General features: G+C 43.9%; 1 protein-coding gene across 3 annotated transcripts in view; it reads left to right on the top strand.

The window, feature by feature from the left end:
* DIP2A (disco interacting protein 2 homolog A) overlaps positions 1-17,842 on the top strand; it is a 116,769-nt gene that overhangs the window by 3,687 nt on the left and 95,240 nt on the right. Inside the window, exon 2 of one of the 3 annotated variants that reach the window (XM_042956563.1) lies at positions 8,576-8,667. The exons of 1 other annotated variant lie outside the window; for it this stretch is intronic. In XM_042956563.1, the coding sequence (XP_042812497.1) occupies positions 8,652-8,667 (16 nt within the window). In that variant the 5' untranslated portion in view covers positions 8,576-8,651. Of the gene's footprint in view, positions 1-8,538; positions 8,668-17,842 lie in introns of those variants that run through there. One more of the 3 variants, XM_042956562.1, reaches the window with a different exon arrangement.

The raw sequence follows: 17,842 nt of genomic DNA, 5'->3' as shown, positions 1-17,842 counted from the left end.
TTACCTATTATAGTGTCAGATTGCCTCCTGTATACCTCCCAACTGATTTGGTACCACCTAGTGTCTTGGGGCTATTGCTGCCCAGCTGCTCTCAACACATGGATGGTGGTGTGAAATTTGTGCTTTGTTTTAGTGGCCTGCGGTGGCTTAGAATGGAAGTTCCTACATAATGACTACATTTGCTCCACTCCCGTTTCTTTATTCTGGTTAACGGGTCTATTTCAAAGCTTTAACTCTAGTCTGGTTCTTGTTTTATTGCATTCTGTCAATGCAGGGGCCGCAGCCTGGATGCAGGCAAGTGAAAAAGGGGGAAGCTCTGTGTGTGCAGAGGAAGGGACTTCTTCACAAAGCTGTTTTCCTCTTTAAATGTCTTTAATGTCTATACTTTGTGACATAATTCTTCATTTTCAAATGGTAGCCTGACCTTGCCTTTATGTCAGTAAACATGCGTTGTGCTTTGTAAATATTTTGTGGTGTATTAAAGTTCTCATGTCCAAATTCTTTTCACCCATCAAAGCCCAACCCAAATGCCTTCTTATTTGGAGCCTTTCTTGATCATCTCTCATGTGGCTACTTTCTTGCAACTCTCATCGCACTTGCTCCCACTTTTGGAATTCTTGCCACTTTTTGTTTTTTGTATTTGTTATTTGTACATTCAGTGATTGTTGAGTGCCTGCTGGACACTAGCTAATGTTTCAGCTGTCAGAGGTCAGGGTTAGCTCTGTTTCTTCATGGATCAGCTTTGCACACGGTTATATTAAAAAGTCGTGCAGATACAGGTGGCAGAGAAGTGAAGCGGTTCCAAGGAAATGTAGGATAGAGTGAGTGAATGAGTGTGTGTGTGTGTGTGTGTGTGTGTGTGCACGCGTGCACATGCGCATGCAACCCCCCCTCCACACCTCTCTAGCAGTGTTCTCTGCTATCCATTTCCTAGGTTTCCTTTCAGAAGTAATCTGCTGGTGCTTCCTAAACAGTGGTTCACTGACCTCTGGGGGTCTCTGAGGCCCTTTCTGAGGGCCTGTGAGGGAAGACTTTTCATAATAACTTGTCATAATAACACGAAGATGTCATGGCTGTTTTCTCTGTGTTTGTATTGATAGACAAGCGATGCTGGTACCTTAGCACCAATTGAGGCCAGGGCCCCCAATCATACTGACATCGTTGCTTTCTTCACCATCTCCCCAGTTTGACTTAAACATAGCCTTCCTTTTACTGATGAAGCAATAAAAATTAATTTTCTTAAATCTCAACCCTTGAATACTTGTCTTTTTAAGAGTCTGTGTGAGGAAATGAGAGGTGCCACACAGAGAGGTACAGGGCCTGTTTTGAGGAATAGCGGTTGTGTATTTTGAGTTACAAAATGAGCTAATGACTTGTCGCAGAATGCTATTTTTGCTTCAAAAAGTGGGTTGTAGATAAACTGTAGTTATTGAGACTTGGATAGTTGATGGACATTTTCTAGAACGTAAATGAAAGAGAACAGCTGTCAGAATTTGTGGTCAATGGTACTATTTGTGCTTTTGAACAAAAATTTAAATTTTATAAAACTTATCTGTACCATGAGCATGACAACTTCCTATTACATTAAATACTTTTTGATGAGATCAGTGGCAGTATTAGTGTATTTGATATTATAATGAAATGTGTCAACATTAGGAAGGTCTACATAATTCTGTGAACCAGTATTTTCTTTTTTCAATGTTTATTTATTTTTGAGAGAGCGCAAGCGGGGTAGGGGTAGAGAGAGGGGGATAAAGGATCCAAAGCAGGCTCTGTGCTGACAGGCTGATGGCAACAAGCCCGATGCGGGGCTTGGATTCATGAACCGTGAGATCATGACCTGCACCAAAGTCGCTCAACTGACTGAGCCACCCAGGAGCCCTGTGAACCAGTGTATTCTAAATATCAAGGTATCATGTTACAAATTTGTGCATGGGTAAAAGATACAACCATTGGGTTGTAATGTAACAGTAGGAAAAGTTCTGAAAAGTTCATTGATACGGTTTTAGACTCAACATTGCAACTATTCAGTGGGAAGCTACCTACCACTTGCCTGGTTTTGGTGGTGTGGTATCATAGAAGAATGTCCACAATGATCTCAAAAGGCTACTGAAACACCTTTCCCTTTTCCAACATATATGTGTGTGTGAGGCGGGATCTGACTTCAAACGAAGCCACATGTTACAATAAGATTGAATGTTGATTCTGATAAGAGAATCTATCCAACTGTTTTCTATAAAGCCAGGTACTAAAGGGGTTTGTAAAAGTAAAACAATACCTGTACTCACTGAATGTTTTTGGCTTTGGAAATCTACTACTTTTTATTAAAAATATGTTTATGTTAGGGGCGCCTGGGTGGCTCAGTCGGTTGGGTGTCCGACTTCGGCTCAGGTCACGATCTCGCACTCCGTGGGTTCGAGCCCCGCGTTGGGCTCTGTGCTGACAGCTCAGAGCCTGGAGCCTGTTTCAGATTCAGTGTCTCCCTCTCTCTCTGACCCTCCCCCGTTCATGCTTTGTCTCTCCCTGTCTCAAAAATAAATAAACGTTAAAAAAAAAATTAAAAAAAATATGTTTATGTTAACATAGCTTATTATAAAAAATTTCAGTGAATTAAATATTTTAACATTTTTACCATTTTAATTTCTAATATGGTAAACGTTGATCAGTGTAACACATACAAACAAAAACTCTCCGGAGTCCTCAGTAATTTTTAAGAGCGTGAAGGGGTCCTGAGCCTAAAACCTTTGAGCAGTGCCAGTCCATGCAACTCTAACAGAGTTTTTAAGGAAATACTAGATGCCATTATCTTTTTCTTTATACTTTTTGTAACATATTTTTTAGCTCTTTCCTGGTGTAAGAAGGATTTCTGGTTGTATATGTAAAGTCAGTCAGATCTTTCAATTCATAAAGCATGTTTGAAAATCTCTAAAAATAATACTTAAAAATTTTTTACTGTAAAAATGATAGCTTGTATGATTCAGGAATATTTCCTTTAGAATTTTTTTCTATTTGTAGTGAATCATTCTAGCACAGTTGTCTGTTTACAATTTTTTTTTCTTGGGGCGCCTGGGTGGCTCAGTCGGTTGGGTGTCCGACTTCGGCTCAGGTCATGGTCTTATTTATGGCTTGTGGGTTCGAGCCCCATGTCAGGCTCTGTGCTGATAGCTTAGAGCCTGGAGCCTGCTTTGGATTGTGTGTCTCCCTCTCTCTCTGCCCCTTCCCTGCTTGCACTCTGTCCTTCTGTCTCTCTGTCTCTCTCAAAAATAAATAAACATTAAAAATATATATACATGTATAAATTTTCTTCTTAGAGAATTTTGATTTATAAATTTTTAAAAGAATATCAATACTATGATTTCAGTTTAAAAAAAATTTTTTTTTTTTAACATTTATTCATCTTTGAGAGACAGAGACAGAGTGTGAGTGGGGGAGGGGCAGAGAGCGAGGGAGACGCAGAATCTGAAGCAGGCTCTGGGCTCTGAGCTGTCAGCACAGAGCCCAATGCGGGACTCAATCACTGACTGTGAGATCATGACCTGAGGCCGAAGTTGGACGCTTAACCGACTGAGCCACCCAGGCGCCCCTGATTTCAGTTTTAATATCCTAAAACTTTGCACATTTCATTGCCAACTATTCTGTACTGTTGAATTCCTGCCTTTGTTTTAGGACTTAAATTTAAACTTCACTTTCTCTTTGAAGTTCTGCCTTCCTCTAAGAAACACCACCCACCCTTCTCCAGTTAGGTGCCTACTCTTCTGTGTCCCCGTAGCACTCATTGTGTCCCTGTCGTAGGATTTATCACACTGTTGTATTTGTTTGCTTGTTTTTCTTTGCTACGTCATAGGGAACACTTCAAGAGGAGGTTTTGGTCTGATCATCTTTATGTCCTCAGTACCTAGCATATTTTAGGCGTTTTAACGAATGATTATTTAATTAATAAAAGGGCAAAAACTACACATGGTATTTTTTTTCAGTTTTATTTAATTTTTTATTTTAATTTTTTATTTTAAGTAGGCTCCATACCCAATGTAGAGCTAGAACTCAAGACCCTGAGATCAAGAGTTGCATGCTCCACTGATGAAGCCAATCAGGCACCCCATTTTCAGTTTTGTTTTGTTTCATAGTTTTGTTTTTGTTTTTTTTTTTTTTGGAGAGAGGGCACACACGTGTCAGTGGGGGAGGCGCAGAGGGGGAGAGAGAGAGAGAGAGAGAGAGAGAGAGAGAGAGAGAGAGAGAGAGAGAGAGAATCTTAAGCAGGCTCCACACCCAGCATGGAGCCCAATGGGGACTCAGTTTTATGGCTGTGAGGTCATGACCTGAACCAAAACCAAGAGTCAGATGCTCAACTGACTGTGCCACCCAGGCACCATCCTATTTTTTATTTTATTTTATTTTATTTTATTTTATTTTATTTTATTTTAACGTTTATTTTTAAGAGAGAGAGAGACAGCGTGAGATGGGGAGGGACAGAGAGAGAGGGAGACATAGAATCTGAAGCAGGCTCTAGGCTGTGAGCTGTCAGCACAGAGCCTGATGCGGGGCTCGAGCTCAGGGACCTCGAGATCATGACCTGAGCTGAGGTTGATGCTTAACTAACTGAGCCACCCAGTCACCCCCTCCTATTTTCAATTTGAAATCAAGAATCATCTGTGGTTGACTGAATACTTAGCTTTTTGTCAATAGTTTTTCAAATTCAGTGAAGCCATCCATCAGCAGGACAGACCTGTGTCTCAGGGAGCCATCGAACCAGAATTTGGTCTTTGTTGCCTAAACTACCAGGAAGAAACTACCAGTGGAGTCCCTGCTGATGTGAGGCTCAAGTCTCCAGTGTGATCTAGTAGGTTGTTCTGAGCCCCACAGTGGCTGTATCCACCTCTGGCCTCACCTCTGGGTTGTGGGTCCACACCAGCTTCACGCTGAGCCCCACTTCCATTGCGGGAATACAAAAGCAGACCCCTTCCTGGAAGCCTGAGGCTTCTGCTGGGGACTTTGGCTCCAGGATTCCACACTGGCCTGAAACTTGCTTAGAGCTGTGTGGAGTCTAAGACTTTTTCCACCCACTCTGCCTTCCTTTCCTCCCCCCTCTGCAAGGGATCACCTGCGTCTTGTCAGACAACTTTCTGGCCTCCTCCGGCTCCCTCCTTCACCTGCACTTCCCATGTAAATCGCTTGCATGTCTCTTGCATGTCTATCCTGTCTTAGCATCTGCTTCTCAGAGGCCCTAAACTGCCATCGGGGCTCTCTGGTCTAGACCCAGGTTGAAAGGCTGATTTATCATCTGCTGGTGTTGGTTTTCGTGTCTATCTCCCTTATCAATGGTCTGCACTCCGAGACTGTACCTGTCACATAGTTGTTGGTCAGTGTGTATTGAATTGAATTGTTCACTCTTCTCAGGACCCTCTTGCCTGTGGCTGATTCTGGTTTAGTGGTCCTTCACGATACTTCATGAGAGCTGGGGCCGAACCTGCCTTGTTGTCCTCTGTGTCCCTGGCACCAGAGCCGCTGCCATGTCATCCACGTCCACTGACCTACATAAATCCAGGCTCTGCTGTAAAGAAAGCCAACAACTGGGACTTGGGGATGTGGTTTTAGACCAGTGGTCAGAAAACACCTCTGGGCAGGTGCCTCCACGTGACTGGGGAGGGAGCATCCCAACCAGTTGGGCGATGAGAAGGTGGGCGGCTTGAAGGAGATAGGCCTGAAAGGCGGCCTGAGCCTAAGCCCCCTGAGCCTAGGCCGAGCCTGGGGATCTACTGGTTTCTACTTTAAGTGCGATGAGTGGCCCCTGGAGCTTCTGCTGCTTTGACGGTTTATGTCCTTGAAGACTCCCCAGCTGTGGTGTCAGGAATGGACCGCAGGGAGGCAAGAGTGAGCTGGGTTCAGGTCACTTAGGAGGCAGGCGCTGCTGCGTGAGAAATGGCAGCCGTCGTGGGGCGAGAAGCCACTGGGCCCGAAGGAGAAATGGAAGGAATTGGCTGATGGGTGCCGGTGGGGAAGGCGGCAAGGAGTCAAGACGTGAGTACTGGGCTTCGGTTTGAGGTGCTGCCCGCACTCACGGTGGCGAGATGGGGAAGAGAGAGAAGGGTGACTGGATTTGAGGGAAAACGCACTTGTTCATTGATTCAAGGAAGAACTGGTCAGAATGCGCTCACCATGACAACAGTGACGCCAGCTGGTTGCCTTGTTTCGCTGTTTCAAGATGAATGCATTCACTACTGCGGACAGGACACGTTCATTAAATGCTTCATTCATGTGACAGGTACTGAGAGGACCACAAATTTGGTATGCTGATGCTAGAGCCCCTTCCCTGTTAGTTCTATGGGGGTTTGTGCCTGACCTATTCCTGACTACTAATTAAGAGCTGGTTCTATTGAAGATTGACCAGTGGTACTGAAAACCCACCTCCCTCGGGTGACTCTAGCATTGGAGCACTTACTGTAAGGAGGTTCTTCCAGAGAATGTTGTCCCAAGTGTCTGCCCCGCTCAGTCGTCACAAGGACCTTGAAGAGAATGGCATTGCCATCCTGCTCAGTGCTGGCTGGGTCTGGAGTGGGACCCTTTCTTGGGTCCTTTCTTGGGACCCGGCTGCCTGTGCCTTTCTCACACGAGGTACTTGTTGGCAGCCTCGAGGACAGCCTTCTTGGGGAGGGCCACCTGGCCTTGCTCCCCAGGGCAGGCCTTCTGCTGAGGTATGGGGCATGTGGGGTCTGGGTCGTGCTCTGTGAGGAGCTGCTATTGGTCATTTAGCTCCTTCTCTCTTTAGACCTTTAGTCTCACAAAGTGGGGTAAATATGCCTCCAGGACTTAGAAGTTTGAAAAGAGACTGGAGTGGGGGCCCTGGTCTGTGCGAATGAAGAGTCTCTGCCTGGTGAAATGTCCCCATGGAAATATGAGCCTTGGGGAGCAGTGTCACACCGTGCCTCATAGTTGGCACCCACATTTCATGTGGTGTGTCCCCAGTGAATGTTAGCCAGCATGTTGCTGCCGTGCCCATCTCATCATCAGGGTCTAGGTTGAGCGGTCCATTGTTTTAGTTAAAAAGTAAGAAAACAGTTGTAATTTTTGAAAATACATTTTTATTTCATCTTTTAATGTGTTGTTTTGCCTGATGTGATATGCAACATTTATTTAAAATAAAAACAGGGACGCCTGGGTGGCTTAGTCGGTTGAGCATCCAACTTCGGCTCAGGTCATGAGCTCACGGTGCATGGATTTGCACCCTGCGTTGGGCTCTGTGCTGACGGCTCAGAGTCTGGAGCCTGCTTCAGATTCTGTGTCTCCTTCTCTCTCTGCCCCTCCCCCACTTGCACTCTGTCTCTTTCTGTCTCTCAAAAATGAATGTTAAAAAAATAATAATAAAGTAAGAACGAATTCATACCAAGTATTTGGTTACTGTACCATGACCTACCTGGAGAAAGGGTAGGAACAAAGTAAGATTAAGTTACTTTATTCTGCTCTGCTAGTAAATCTTTTTTTTTCAGTTTATTTATTATGAGAGAGGGAGGGAGAGAGGGCGCACATGTGAGTGGGGAAGGGGCAGAGAGAAAGAGAGAGAGAGAGAGAGAGAGAGAGCGCGCAGGAGCAGGGGAGGGGCAGAGAGAGGAGAGGGAGAATCCCAAGCAGGCTCCACACTGTCAGCTGAAAGCCTAATGTGGGGCTCAGTCTCACAAACCATGAGATCGTGACCTAAACCTAGATCAAGAGTTGGGCGCTCAATCGACCGAGCCACCCTGGCATCCCTGCTAGTAAACCCTTTAAAAGTAATTCTCACCGGGACGCCTGGCCGGTTCAGTTAGTCGAGCATGCTACTCTTAATCTTAATGAGTTTGAGCCCCATGTTGGGTGTACAGATTACTAAAAAAAAAAAATAATAGGGGCATCTGAGTGACTCACTTAGTTGAGCTTTAGACTCTTAATTTTGGCTCAGGTCACGATCCTAGGGTCTTAGTATCAAGCCCCGCATTGGGCTCTGTCTGAGCATAGGGCCTGCTGGGGATTCTTTCTCTCACTGCCCCTCTCCCCTGCTCACACTCTCTCTCTCTTTCTCAAGTAATAATAATAATAATAATAATAATAATAAAAACTAATTCTTGCTATAGCATTTTGTTTGCAATGAAGTTGCTTCTGAGTAAGAATAACATAATCTTTGTGGGTCAGTCTTTGTAGAAAAGATTATGTAACATTTCTGATATTGCCCTTGTATATTAAAAAGACTAGGAAATTATATGCTACACAGCAAAGAAAAACCTGTGTAATCAGTAAAAGACACAACACCTAAAAATAGTTGCCTCTGTCATTTATTGATAATCATTTTGAGTGATGTACCCAAATTCCCTCTTCCTTTTTCACACAGGAGATGAATGGCTTCTGTTTTTAAGACTTCCTGGATTTTTGAGGCAGTACCTCAGATAATCACTGGGGGACAATAATCACGTAGGGGTTTCCTTTCAGACTTTGGCTTTGTGTTATTCAGCTTTAAGGAAAGAATAGAATCCTGTTCCTTCAGTTTATACTGACTGTGACTTGAGATTACCATTTTGGAAATAGCGGAGAAAGATCTTTTATTTCTTTTCAGATTTCAGAACTTTTTCTCCAGGATCTGTGATAAAAGACCTTTAAATTGAGTATCTGAAATGTGAAAGGACACACTCATGTTTGTTGAAGCAGGTAAGTAACTCCAAAAAGCCTATCGTGGAAAGTTCCTATGTAACTCCTGGGCTTTGTTTCTTCCTTTGGTTATCTCTGAGGATGGAGGCTAAGGATTAGCCCTTTTCAGGGAACACGAAAATTAGGATATTTTAGAGATAAAGGTTTTAGAAATGAGATTTTCTAGCCTTATTAGTAAGTAATCTTGGTTTTATGGGCTGAATTGTGTCTGCCCAAATTCCTTTGTTGAAGCCCAACACCCCCTCGTGACAGTATCTGGAGACAGGGTCTCTAAGGAGGTGATTAAGGTTAAATGAGGTCATAGGGTGGGCCTGGTCCAGCAGGACCTACTACTAGAGGTCCTACTAGAGGAGGGGATACCAGGAGCACTTGCACACAGAGAAAAAGCCACATGAGGACAGGTGAGAAGGTGGCTGTCTGCAAGCTATGGAGACAGGCCTCAGGAAGAACCAAACCTGCTGGTTCCCTGAGCTCAGACTTCTAGCCTTAAGAGCGATGCTAAAATAACTTCTTGTTGATTAAGCCACCTGGCTGTGCTGTTTCGTTCTGGCCACCAAGCTGACTCTGTGTGTCATCGTGTCATTCAACAGTATTCAACAGACTGAGTGCCAAGATGCTCATGACCTAGTGAGGGTGGAAAGACACATAAACAGTGGCAGTATTGTAAAATGGCTATGGGACTCATTTGGGGGTAGCTGTCCATACTGGGCGACGCTGGGATCATGACCTGAGCCGAAGCCAACAGTTGGATGCTCAACCTACTGAGCCACCCAGGTGCCCCTGCAGTTTTTTATTTTGAAAGCATGTGTGCAGAGGGTGTAGTAGGAGGACAGGGAAGAACATGCTAGACAAAGGAAGATGAGCCAAAGCTGAGGTGGGCTGGAGTATTTCCAGACTATGCTCCCCAGGCAGATGGGTAGAGAGAGCAGGTTGGGAAAGGCAGGGGTTTGGCTTATAGGAGGATTTATGCATCCTGGTAAGGAACCTGGACTGGGCCGTCTGGAGTCTTGACCAGTGGTGAAAGAAACTCAAATGCTTCCTGAAGCCGGGTGGGTGTTGTGGATGTGTGAGGTGAGTAGGACTGAGACAGGTACCTGTCAGCTCTAGAATTTTCTGTGGTGTTGGAAAGGTTTAGTGCTGCAGCCACTGTAGCCATTACCACTGTGGTAGCCACTAGTCATACGTGGCTATTAAACACTTGAAAAGTGGCTAGTGGGACTGGGAAACTGAAAAGTCAATTTAATATACTTTTAATTCATTTAAACTTAAATTAAAATTTTTTTTAATGTTTATTTATTTTTGAGAGAGAGAGAGAGAGAGAGCGCAAGTGGGGGAAGGGCCGAGAGAGAGGGAGACATAGAATCCAGAGCAGACTCCAGGCTCTGAGCTGTCAGCACAGAGCCCGATGTGGGGCTCAAACCCCCAGACCTTGTGATTATTGGCTCAGATCATGATGTCAAGGTCTGTGGGTTTGAGCCCCGCACCGGGCTGTCTGCTGTCAGCATACAGCCTGCTTTGGATCCTCTGTCTCCCTAGCTCTTGTCCCCTCCCCACCCTCGTGTGCACTCTCTCTCCCTCAAAGAAAAGTTTTAAACTTAAATTTTTAAAATACTCCCATAAAATTAGGAAGACAATAAAGATCTAGTTATCTAACATCTATTAATATTACAATTGGTAAGGAGGAGACAAAACTATTTGTAAACTGTAAGTTTACTTACACAAAACAGTCCCAGAGAATTGGTGAAGCGTCAGAATTAACAAGGCTGCCAAAGTGCTGGGTGCAGTTCCACCCCAGGGAATCAGTAACGTGTTTTCACACCACAAGTAACTGGTTTGAAGGAATCAGCTGAAAAAAACCCACCCTTTCACAATAGCCACAAAATAATCTGGTGCCCAGGAATGTCCAACAAGAGATGTGTCAGCTGTCATTTGGAAATTCACAGCATATTACTGAGGACCTTTAGCAGACCAGAAGTAGGAGAGTGGAAAGTATCATACCGTGTTTTGGGGTAGGGAAGGACCCTCAGTAGTGTAGGTATGCCTATCGCCCCTGAATTTGTCTATATATTGTCTGACCCTAGAGTTTATAAAAGAGTAAACTTCCCAGAAGAGTTGAGGCATTTTTCAAATGGGAAGAAGAGAGCAAAGGTCAGGCTCATTCCCTACGAGAAAACCAAGAGTAATTTTAAAACTGTGACAATAGAGGCTCCTGGGTGGCTCAGTCGGTTGAGCAGTTGAATGACCAACTGTAGATTTCAGCTCACATCATGATCTCATGGCCTGTGAGTTCAAGCTTGGGATTCTCTCTCTCCTTCTCTCTCTGTTCCTCTCCTGTTCTCTCTCTCTCTCAATAAATTAAACAGACAAACAAACAAACAAACAAACTAAACTTAAACACTGTGGCAATGAATAAATAAACATGGAGTATTGAGTTATGTGGGGATAGACAAACCGACCGCTGGGATAGATTAGAATCCTCGGGTACAGAGAAGTACTGTCTGAACGTGGTGGCAGCGCACTTCAGTGTGGACAGAGGTTTTAGTAAGTAGCGCTGCAACAGCAGCAGCTTTCACAGCCCCAGTGCCTGCTGGCTGCTGTATCTGACAGCACGGCAAAGCGTATGCTCTGCGAAGACATTCTGTTAAAGAGAAGTAAACAGCTTTCTACCCCTGTACTTGACCATGGGGAGAAGATGGGAAATATTGAAATATGATACATGTGTGCTTTCAGGAACCCGTGAAATCTTAAAATCAGATGGCCAATTTTTCGTTTTTATAAAAGGGCTAAGGGGATGGCTATTCTTAAGTGCTTTATTTTAAGTGGGTCTTCCTTAACAAATGATAGAGTCGGTAGTTCTTTTTTTTTTTTTTTTTTTTTTTTGTAAGGCATTAAGCAGCAATTGGAATATTCCTGTGTGACCTTTCTCTGTCTCTGTCTTTCTGTCTCTCCTCCTTTTCTCACTTGGTGATTGAGAATGTTTTCTGGCGGCATGGAGAGAGTGGGTTGGTGGAGCACAAAATTGGGAGCAGAACACTTAAAGAGCACGTTGTAGTGATCTGGGGCAAGAGATGATGGGCTGTGGAATGGAGACGATGGTCTGAAGTAGAATCCACAGGTTTCGGTGTAAAGAAGTGGACGTCAGAGGGGAGTCTAGGGAGACTCCTGAGTTTCCCAAATGGGTGACTGAGAAATGATGGAACTGTTCACAAAGAACAGAACTCGGAGAGAACATGTCCATTTCATACCTGTGGAGTGTGGGGTGACCAGGGGGCATTTGGATGTGCGGGACTGGTACTTTCTAGAAAGGCTTGTCCAAAAGTAGAAATTTGGAAGTCAGTGGCAGTAAATCATGATTGAAGTGAATACGATGACCCCGTAGGGAGAACTGAGTCATGCAGAGAGGCCCTAGGACAAAACCCTGGGGAACCCAAACCCGTAAAGGAAAGGCAGAGACAGGAGGCCACAGGGGAGACTGAAGAAGGTGCCACAGCAGGAGCAGGAGGGACGAGAGTATGGGCAGAGGCAGGAGAGGGTTTCCACATGGGAAGCATTTGTGGGAATGGAGTTGTGCCGGGTTGATGCTCGTGAACATGATGAGGTAATGATAACTCTCCTCTCCCAAATCTCATTGAAATGGCAGAAATTTTAAAAACTAAAAAGAAGTGGACAGCAGTCTAGATTCTGGAAAGTCAGAAAGGTAGATCAGAACGGCGAGCACCATCTAGGTAGGGAAGATAGGAATGAGGCAGAGTAGTAACAGATGGACAGTGTGTCCTTTGAACTGAGCCGGGGAGGGACAGTCATGGGAGGTGGTGGTATAGAGAGGATGGTGTAGAGAGTTTTTGGAGTGTTCCCGAATCTGCCATCCCCTTAGGAGGGCGGCCGGCTATATGGGGGTAGAGGGGGTGCGCCTGGAAGGCAGGCACCACCCCCCACCCCAAACCCAGCCTCGGCCAGAGCAGACTCTCCACTTAGACTCCTCGGGAGAGCTCACCTGAGGAGAAGGCGTGCAGCTGAAAAGTTAGGAAATGCCAGAGTGGACGATGTGTAACTTCCCCTTCCAGCTGCAGGAGCAGCATTCCAAGTTCTGATCGTGAGTGTCCAACACGTATCACATCATAGTGTGACTTTATCTCACCTAGTGATGTTTAGAAGCATTCTTGCATTAAATGTCTGCTATGTTTATTTTTTTATTTTTAATTTTTTTAAAACAGCAGTCCGAGCAAATCTTTTAGTATGTCATTAAAAAAAAAATTTTTTTAACGCTTATTCATTTTTGAGAGACAGAGACAGAGCATGAGCAGGGAAGGGGCAGAGAGAGGAAGACAGAGAATCCAAAGCAGGCTCCAGGCTCTGAGCTGTCAGCACAGAGCCCGACGTGGGGCTCAAACTCACGAACCGCAAGATCACGACCTGAGCTGAAGTCAGATGCTCAACCGACTGAGCCACCCAGGCACCCCTATTATGTCATTTTTTTAAAAAGTAATTTCTACACTCAATGTGGGGCTTGAACTCACAACTCTGAGGTCAAGAGTCAGGTGTTACACCGGGCAAGCTGGGTGAGCCAGCCTTGCTGTTTTTAAAAGGTTTATTATCTATTTACACATTTATGTAATACAGACTTGTTAGGCAAGAGCCATATTTTTATGGAAGAATCTTATCCTTCTCTGTGATGTTGCTGTCTGTTTACTTGATTGTCTTAGATGCATGTTCAGCTAAATGAGATTATTTATTTATTTATTAAAAAATTTTTTTTAATGTTTATTTTTGAGAGAGAGACAGAGACAGAGAGAGAGAGAAGAGAGAGAGGCAGGGGGTGCAGAGAGAGAGGGAGATACAGAATCCAAAGCAGGCTCCAGGCTCTGAGCTGTCAGCACAAGAGCCTGATATGGGGCTCAAACTCAAGGTGAGACCATGACCTGGGCCCAAGTTGGACATTTAACCGACTGAGCCACCCAGGCACCCGTAAATGAGATAAGCTATTGAGGACTGGAGAGAGTATATGGCACACACTTTCATGGAGCGACGACTCTGACCTTGGGGAAGAGCAACGTGGCCAGCTGCAAAATCCAGTCTGAAGGTCTTTGAAGAGTCAGAGACTGTTGAGTGTGGATGACCACTTCTTGTTTAATTTTCTTTCTAATTTTGAATATTTCAAACATACAGAAAAGTTGACAGAATCGTGATATGCACACCCATGTACCTGCTGCTTGATTTTTCAAAAAATGAAGATTTTTGTCATATTAGCTTCAGATTTTTTACAAAGAGCCATTAAGAGGGTGTGGAAACCACACTCATGCTGATTCTATTCCCCTTCTGCTAGCTTCTCTCCTGCACTTGGTGTTTTATTTTACCGCATTTCCATATATCCTTGAGCAATCTATGGTGCTGTTTTGCATGTTTTAAATGATCTATATGAGTCCTTCTGAAACTTGCTTTTAATCTCAACACTATGTTTTTAGAATTAGGGCAATGATTATGTTAATACAGGTAACTGACTCATTCTAACTGCTTTCTGGCGTTGTTTTTGTTTTATATGATTATACCATGGTATATCAATTTTTTCCCTGAGTATATATTTTTTAAATTAGTAAACTATTTTTAGAGCAGTTCACAGCAAAACTGAGTGGCAAGTGCAGAGTACCCATACGCTGCTTGTCCTCCACACAGTGCACAGCCTCCCCCATTATGACCACCCCACAGAGTGTACAATTGTTCTGTCATTGAATGTACACCGACACGTCATCACCCAGGCTCCCTGAGTTTCCTTCTGGTGTTGTAGACCCTGTAGGTTGTGACATATGTTTAGTGACATATATCCACCACTTATCATGCAGTCCTGAGTGTATTTTTTGAAAGAAATGGAGGATGAACTGTCTGCACATTGGCACTGGCATTGCCCCATAGTCCACGTGGAGAAGGGTCCCCGGGGGAGGCCTCAAGGCCTCGGTCTAGGAGCTCAGATGCAAGCCAGCATGGGGGAGAGCTCAGGAAAAGAGGGCAATGGAGAGTGCCTTCAGACCTGGCCAGGCCCGAAGGGTGGCGGTTGGCAGACAGTATAGGAGTCGAAGTGGACTCAGTATTGGAGTAAGTGGATCCAGGGTGGATCAAGGCAGGCTTGCTCTGCATCTGACCATCAGCCTGTTCTGGCCACAGCTTCTGTCTTATTCTGTGGGTCGATGTGCTCCTGCTAGACCACAGTCGTACAGTTTATCTGTGTGGCCACTTTGTTAGGGTAAATCTGGCATTGTCGACCTGGAGATGTTTGCTCTTCCCAGAGTGACTCAAGGAGTACATGTGTTCCTCTTCCAAAGGGCATAGCAGTTTTAAAGATTTGTGTATATTTTTTATTGGTCACACATTGTAATGCATTTATTGGTGGTACCCCCCCCCATCATGTCCTAATAGTTGGAACCTGTGAACATTACTATATTTGGAAAAAGAGTCTTTGCAGATATGACTAACTTGATCTTGAGATGAGTTACCTGGATTTTTTTGGATGGAATTGACATACCATCAAAAGTGTCTTTAAAAATTTTTTTTTTATGTTTTTATTTTTGAGACAGAGAGAGAGAGAGAGAGAGAGACAGTGAGAGTTGGGGAGGGGCAGAGAGAGACGGGAGACAGAATCCGAAGCAGGCTCCAGGCTCTGAGCTGTCAGCGCAGAGCCCGACGTGGGGCTCAAACTCACAAACCGCAAGATCATGACCTGGGCCGAAGTCAGATGCTCAACTGACTGAGCCACCCAGGCGCCCCTCAAAAGTGTCTTTAGAAGAGAGAGGCAGAGGGGGATTGGATGCACACAGAGGAGGAGAGGCGGATGGGCTTCAAGGCAGAGATTGGAGTGATGTGGCCCCAACTCAAAGCATGCTGGCGTTCAAGCTGGAAGAGTCTTAAGCTGGGAGACTTCTCTCCCAGAATCTTAAGAGGTAGTGTGGCTCTTTTGTCACCTTCATTTGGGCTCAGTGAAACTGATTTTGGACTTCTGACCTCCATAACTGTGAGTGAATGAATTTTTCTTATTTTAAGCCACCATCAAGTTTGTGGTAATTTGTTATAGCGGCTTCAGTAATGAATCCACTCACCTCAAGGTCTGCAGTGTACTTAGGGGAGAGAATATTTTCTTTTACTATTTGTTCCTTATTACCTCTTTGTGAATTGTATTGCAGGTCATTTTTGTTTTTTCCTTTATGGTTAGTAATCTTTGTGTCATATTTAAGAGTTCTTTCCCTACCTCATGGTCATGAAGATATTTTTTTATATTAAGAGCTTTATTGATCTTTCACATTTAGGTGCATAATCTACCTGGAGTTGAGTTTTGTGAGAAAAGAGTCATTTCATTTGTTTCGTGTGGATATTCAGTTGACCCAGCACATTTATGGAAAAGGCCATCTTTTCCCCACTGCTTTCCACTGATTGCTGCTCCGTTGCTCTCCTTGTTCATTTTAGCCTTCCTGCCTCTGTACTGTAGCGTAACGGTGAGGCTCCGTGTCTGGGAAAGTCTGACCCTTTTAGTTTTCAAGTTTGATTTGCTGATCTTGGCCCTTTGCATTTTCCATGTACGTTTTAGCATCAGCCTGTCTATTTCTGTACACACACACACACACACCCTGCAAGAGTTTTAATTATAATTACTCAGACTCTAAGGATCTATTTGGACAGAAATGACATCTTTACAGTATTGAGTACTCAGATTCACAGATGTGCTATGTCCCTTCATTTCTTTAGGTCTTTTAAACTTTACCTCAACTAAAACAGTGCTTTTAGTTTCTGTTTAGTAGTCTTATGTATCTTTTGTGAAATTTATTCCTGGATTTGGGATACAGTATTTTTCAGGCATAGAATTAACTTAAAAAAATTTTTTTTAAATGTTTATTTATTTTTGAGAGAGAGAGAGAAACAGAGTGAGCGGGGAAAGGACAGAGAGAGAGGGAGACACAGAATCGGAAGCAGGCTCCAGGCTCTGAGCTGTCAGCACAGAGCCCAACGCGGGGCTCGAACTCACAAGCCGTGAGATCATGACCTGAGCCAAAGTCGGATGCTTAACCAACTAAGCCACCCAGGCGCACCGCCCCCCCCACCTTTTTTTTTTTTTTTAAACACAATCTTGCTTTTTAATTCCTTGAACATGTTGATTATGGTTGTTTTAAAACTCCATTATGTGGCTTTCTTATCTGTATCTTCCTATTATCTATTGGTTTTCATGGCTTGTAGTCACAGCTTCCTGTTGTCTATAGGCCAGAGACACTGTAGGTGTAGCAATGATTTGTGACTCTAGATGTTTCTGTGTTTCTGCATAAAGGGTTTACTTTTGCTTCTTGCACGTGAATGGGATGGGGTGCATACAGTCCAAGATCACGTTAATCCAGACATGGAGAGAGTGATTTGAAACTAGCTCTTGACCCTGTGAAGGCTACTCTTATTTCCAGTTCATACCCAAGAGTGTGGTCTCTCCAAATCTCAAATGACCGAGAGTGTTTGTGGGCCTCCTCCTCCTTGGCGAGTGCTCAGTTCCGTGAGTCTGTCAAAGCTCTGCTTAGCTCAGCCACTTGGTTGCTACTTTTTAAATTGTCAGACCCCTCCGGGGGAAAAGTTGGCCTCCAGTTCTTCACTTCTTTGTTAGTGCTCTGGTATCTTCCAACAGTTTTTAAAAACATTTTTTAATTCAGTCTTTCTTGTTGTTTTCATTGGGAAAGTTGGTTTGAGCCCCCGTCTGCCACTGCCATTAAATAGAATTCGTGTGTGTCTGTGTGTGTATAAATGTAATTATACATACAAATACATATATATATATATTTTGAGTTTAATCAACTTATTTTCTGTAGTTTATTAAAAACTTCACAGAGAGAAAAGAAAATAATATTTATTAAACAACACCTGGAAAGCTTGTTTTTAATCACATACGAGAGAATAGACACTCCATCCCTACTATGGAAGCATATTTAATGAATGCTCTTCAACGTTGACCATAAATAATTTAAACTCTGCAGTCAGGTTCTGCTGTTGTGCACTAGATCTGTGTATTTAAGACTATTGTTTAGGAAACTTTAAAGACTTGCAGAGTGAAATTCCCACCTGCTTATATTGAGTTCAGGAACCACTATTAACCAACACATGGTACCAACAAACAAAATATTAATCTTTAGGTTTTCTAACAGATTTTCTCTACCTCTTT

The sequence above is a fragment of the Panthera tigris genome, chromosome C2 (genome assembly GCF_018350195.1).
Source record: "Panthera tigris isolate Pti1 chromosome C2, P.tigris_Pti1_mat1.1, whole genome shotgun sequence".
Classification (NCBI taxonomy): domain Eukaryota; kingdom Metazoa; phylum Chordata; class Mammalia; order Carnivora; family Felidae; genus Panthera; species Panthera tigris.
This window is presented reverse-complemented; position numbering and strand designations above follow the sequence as displayed.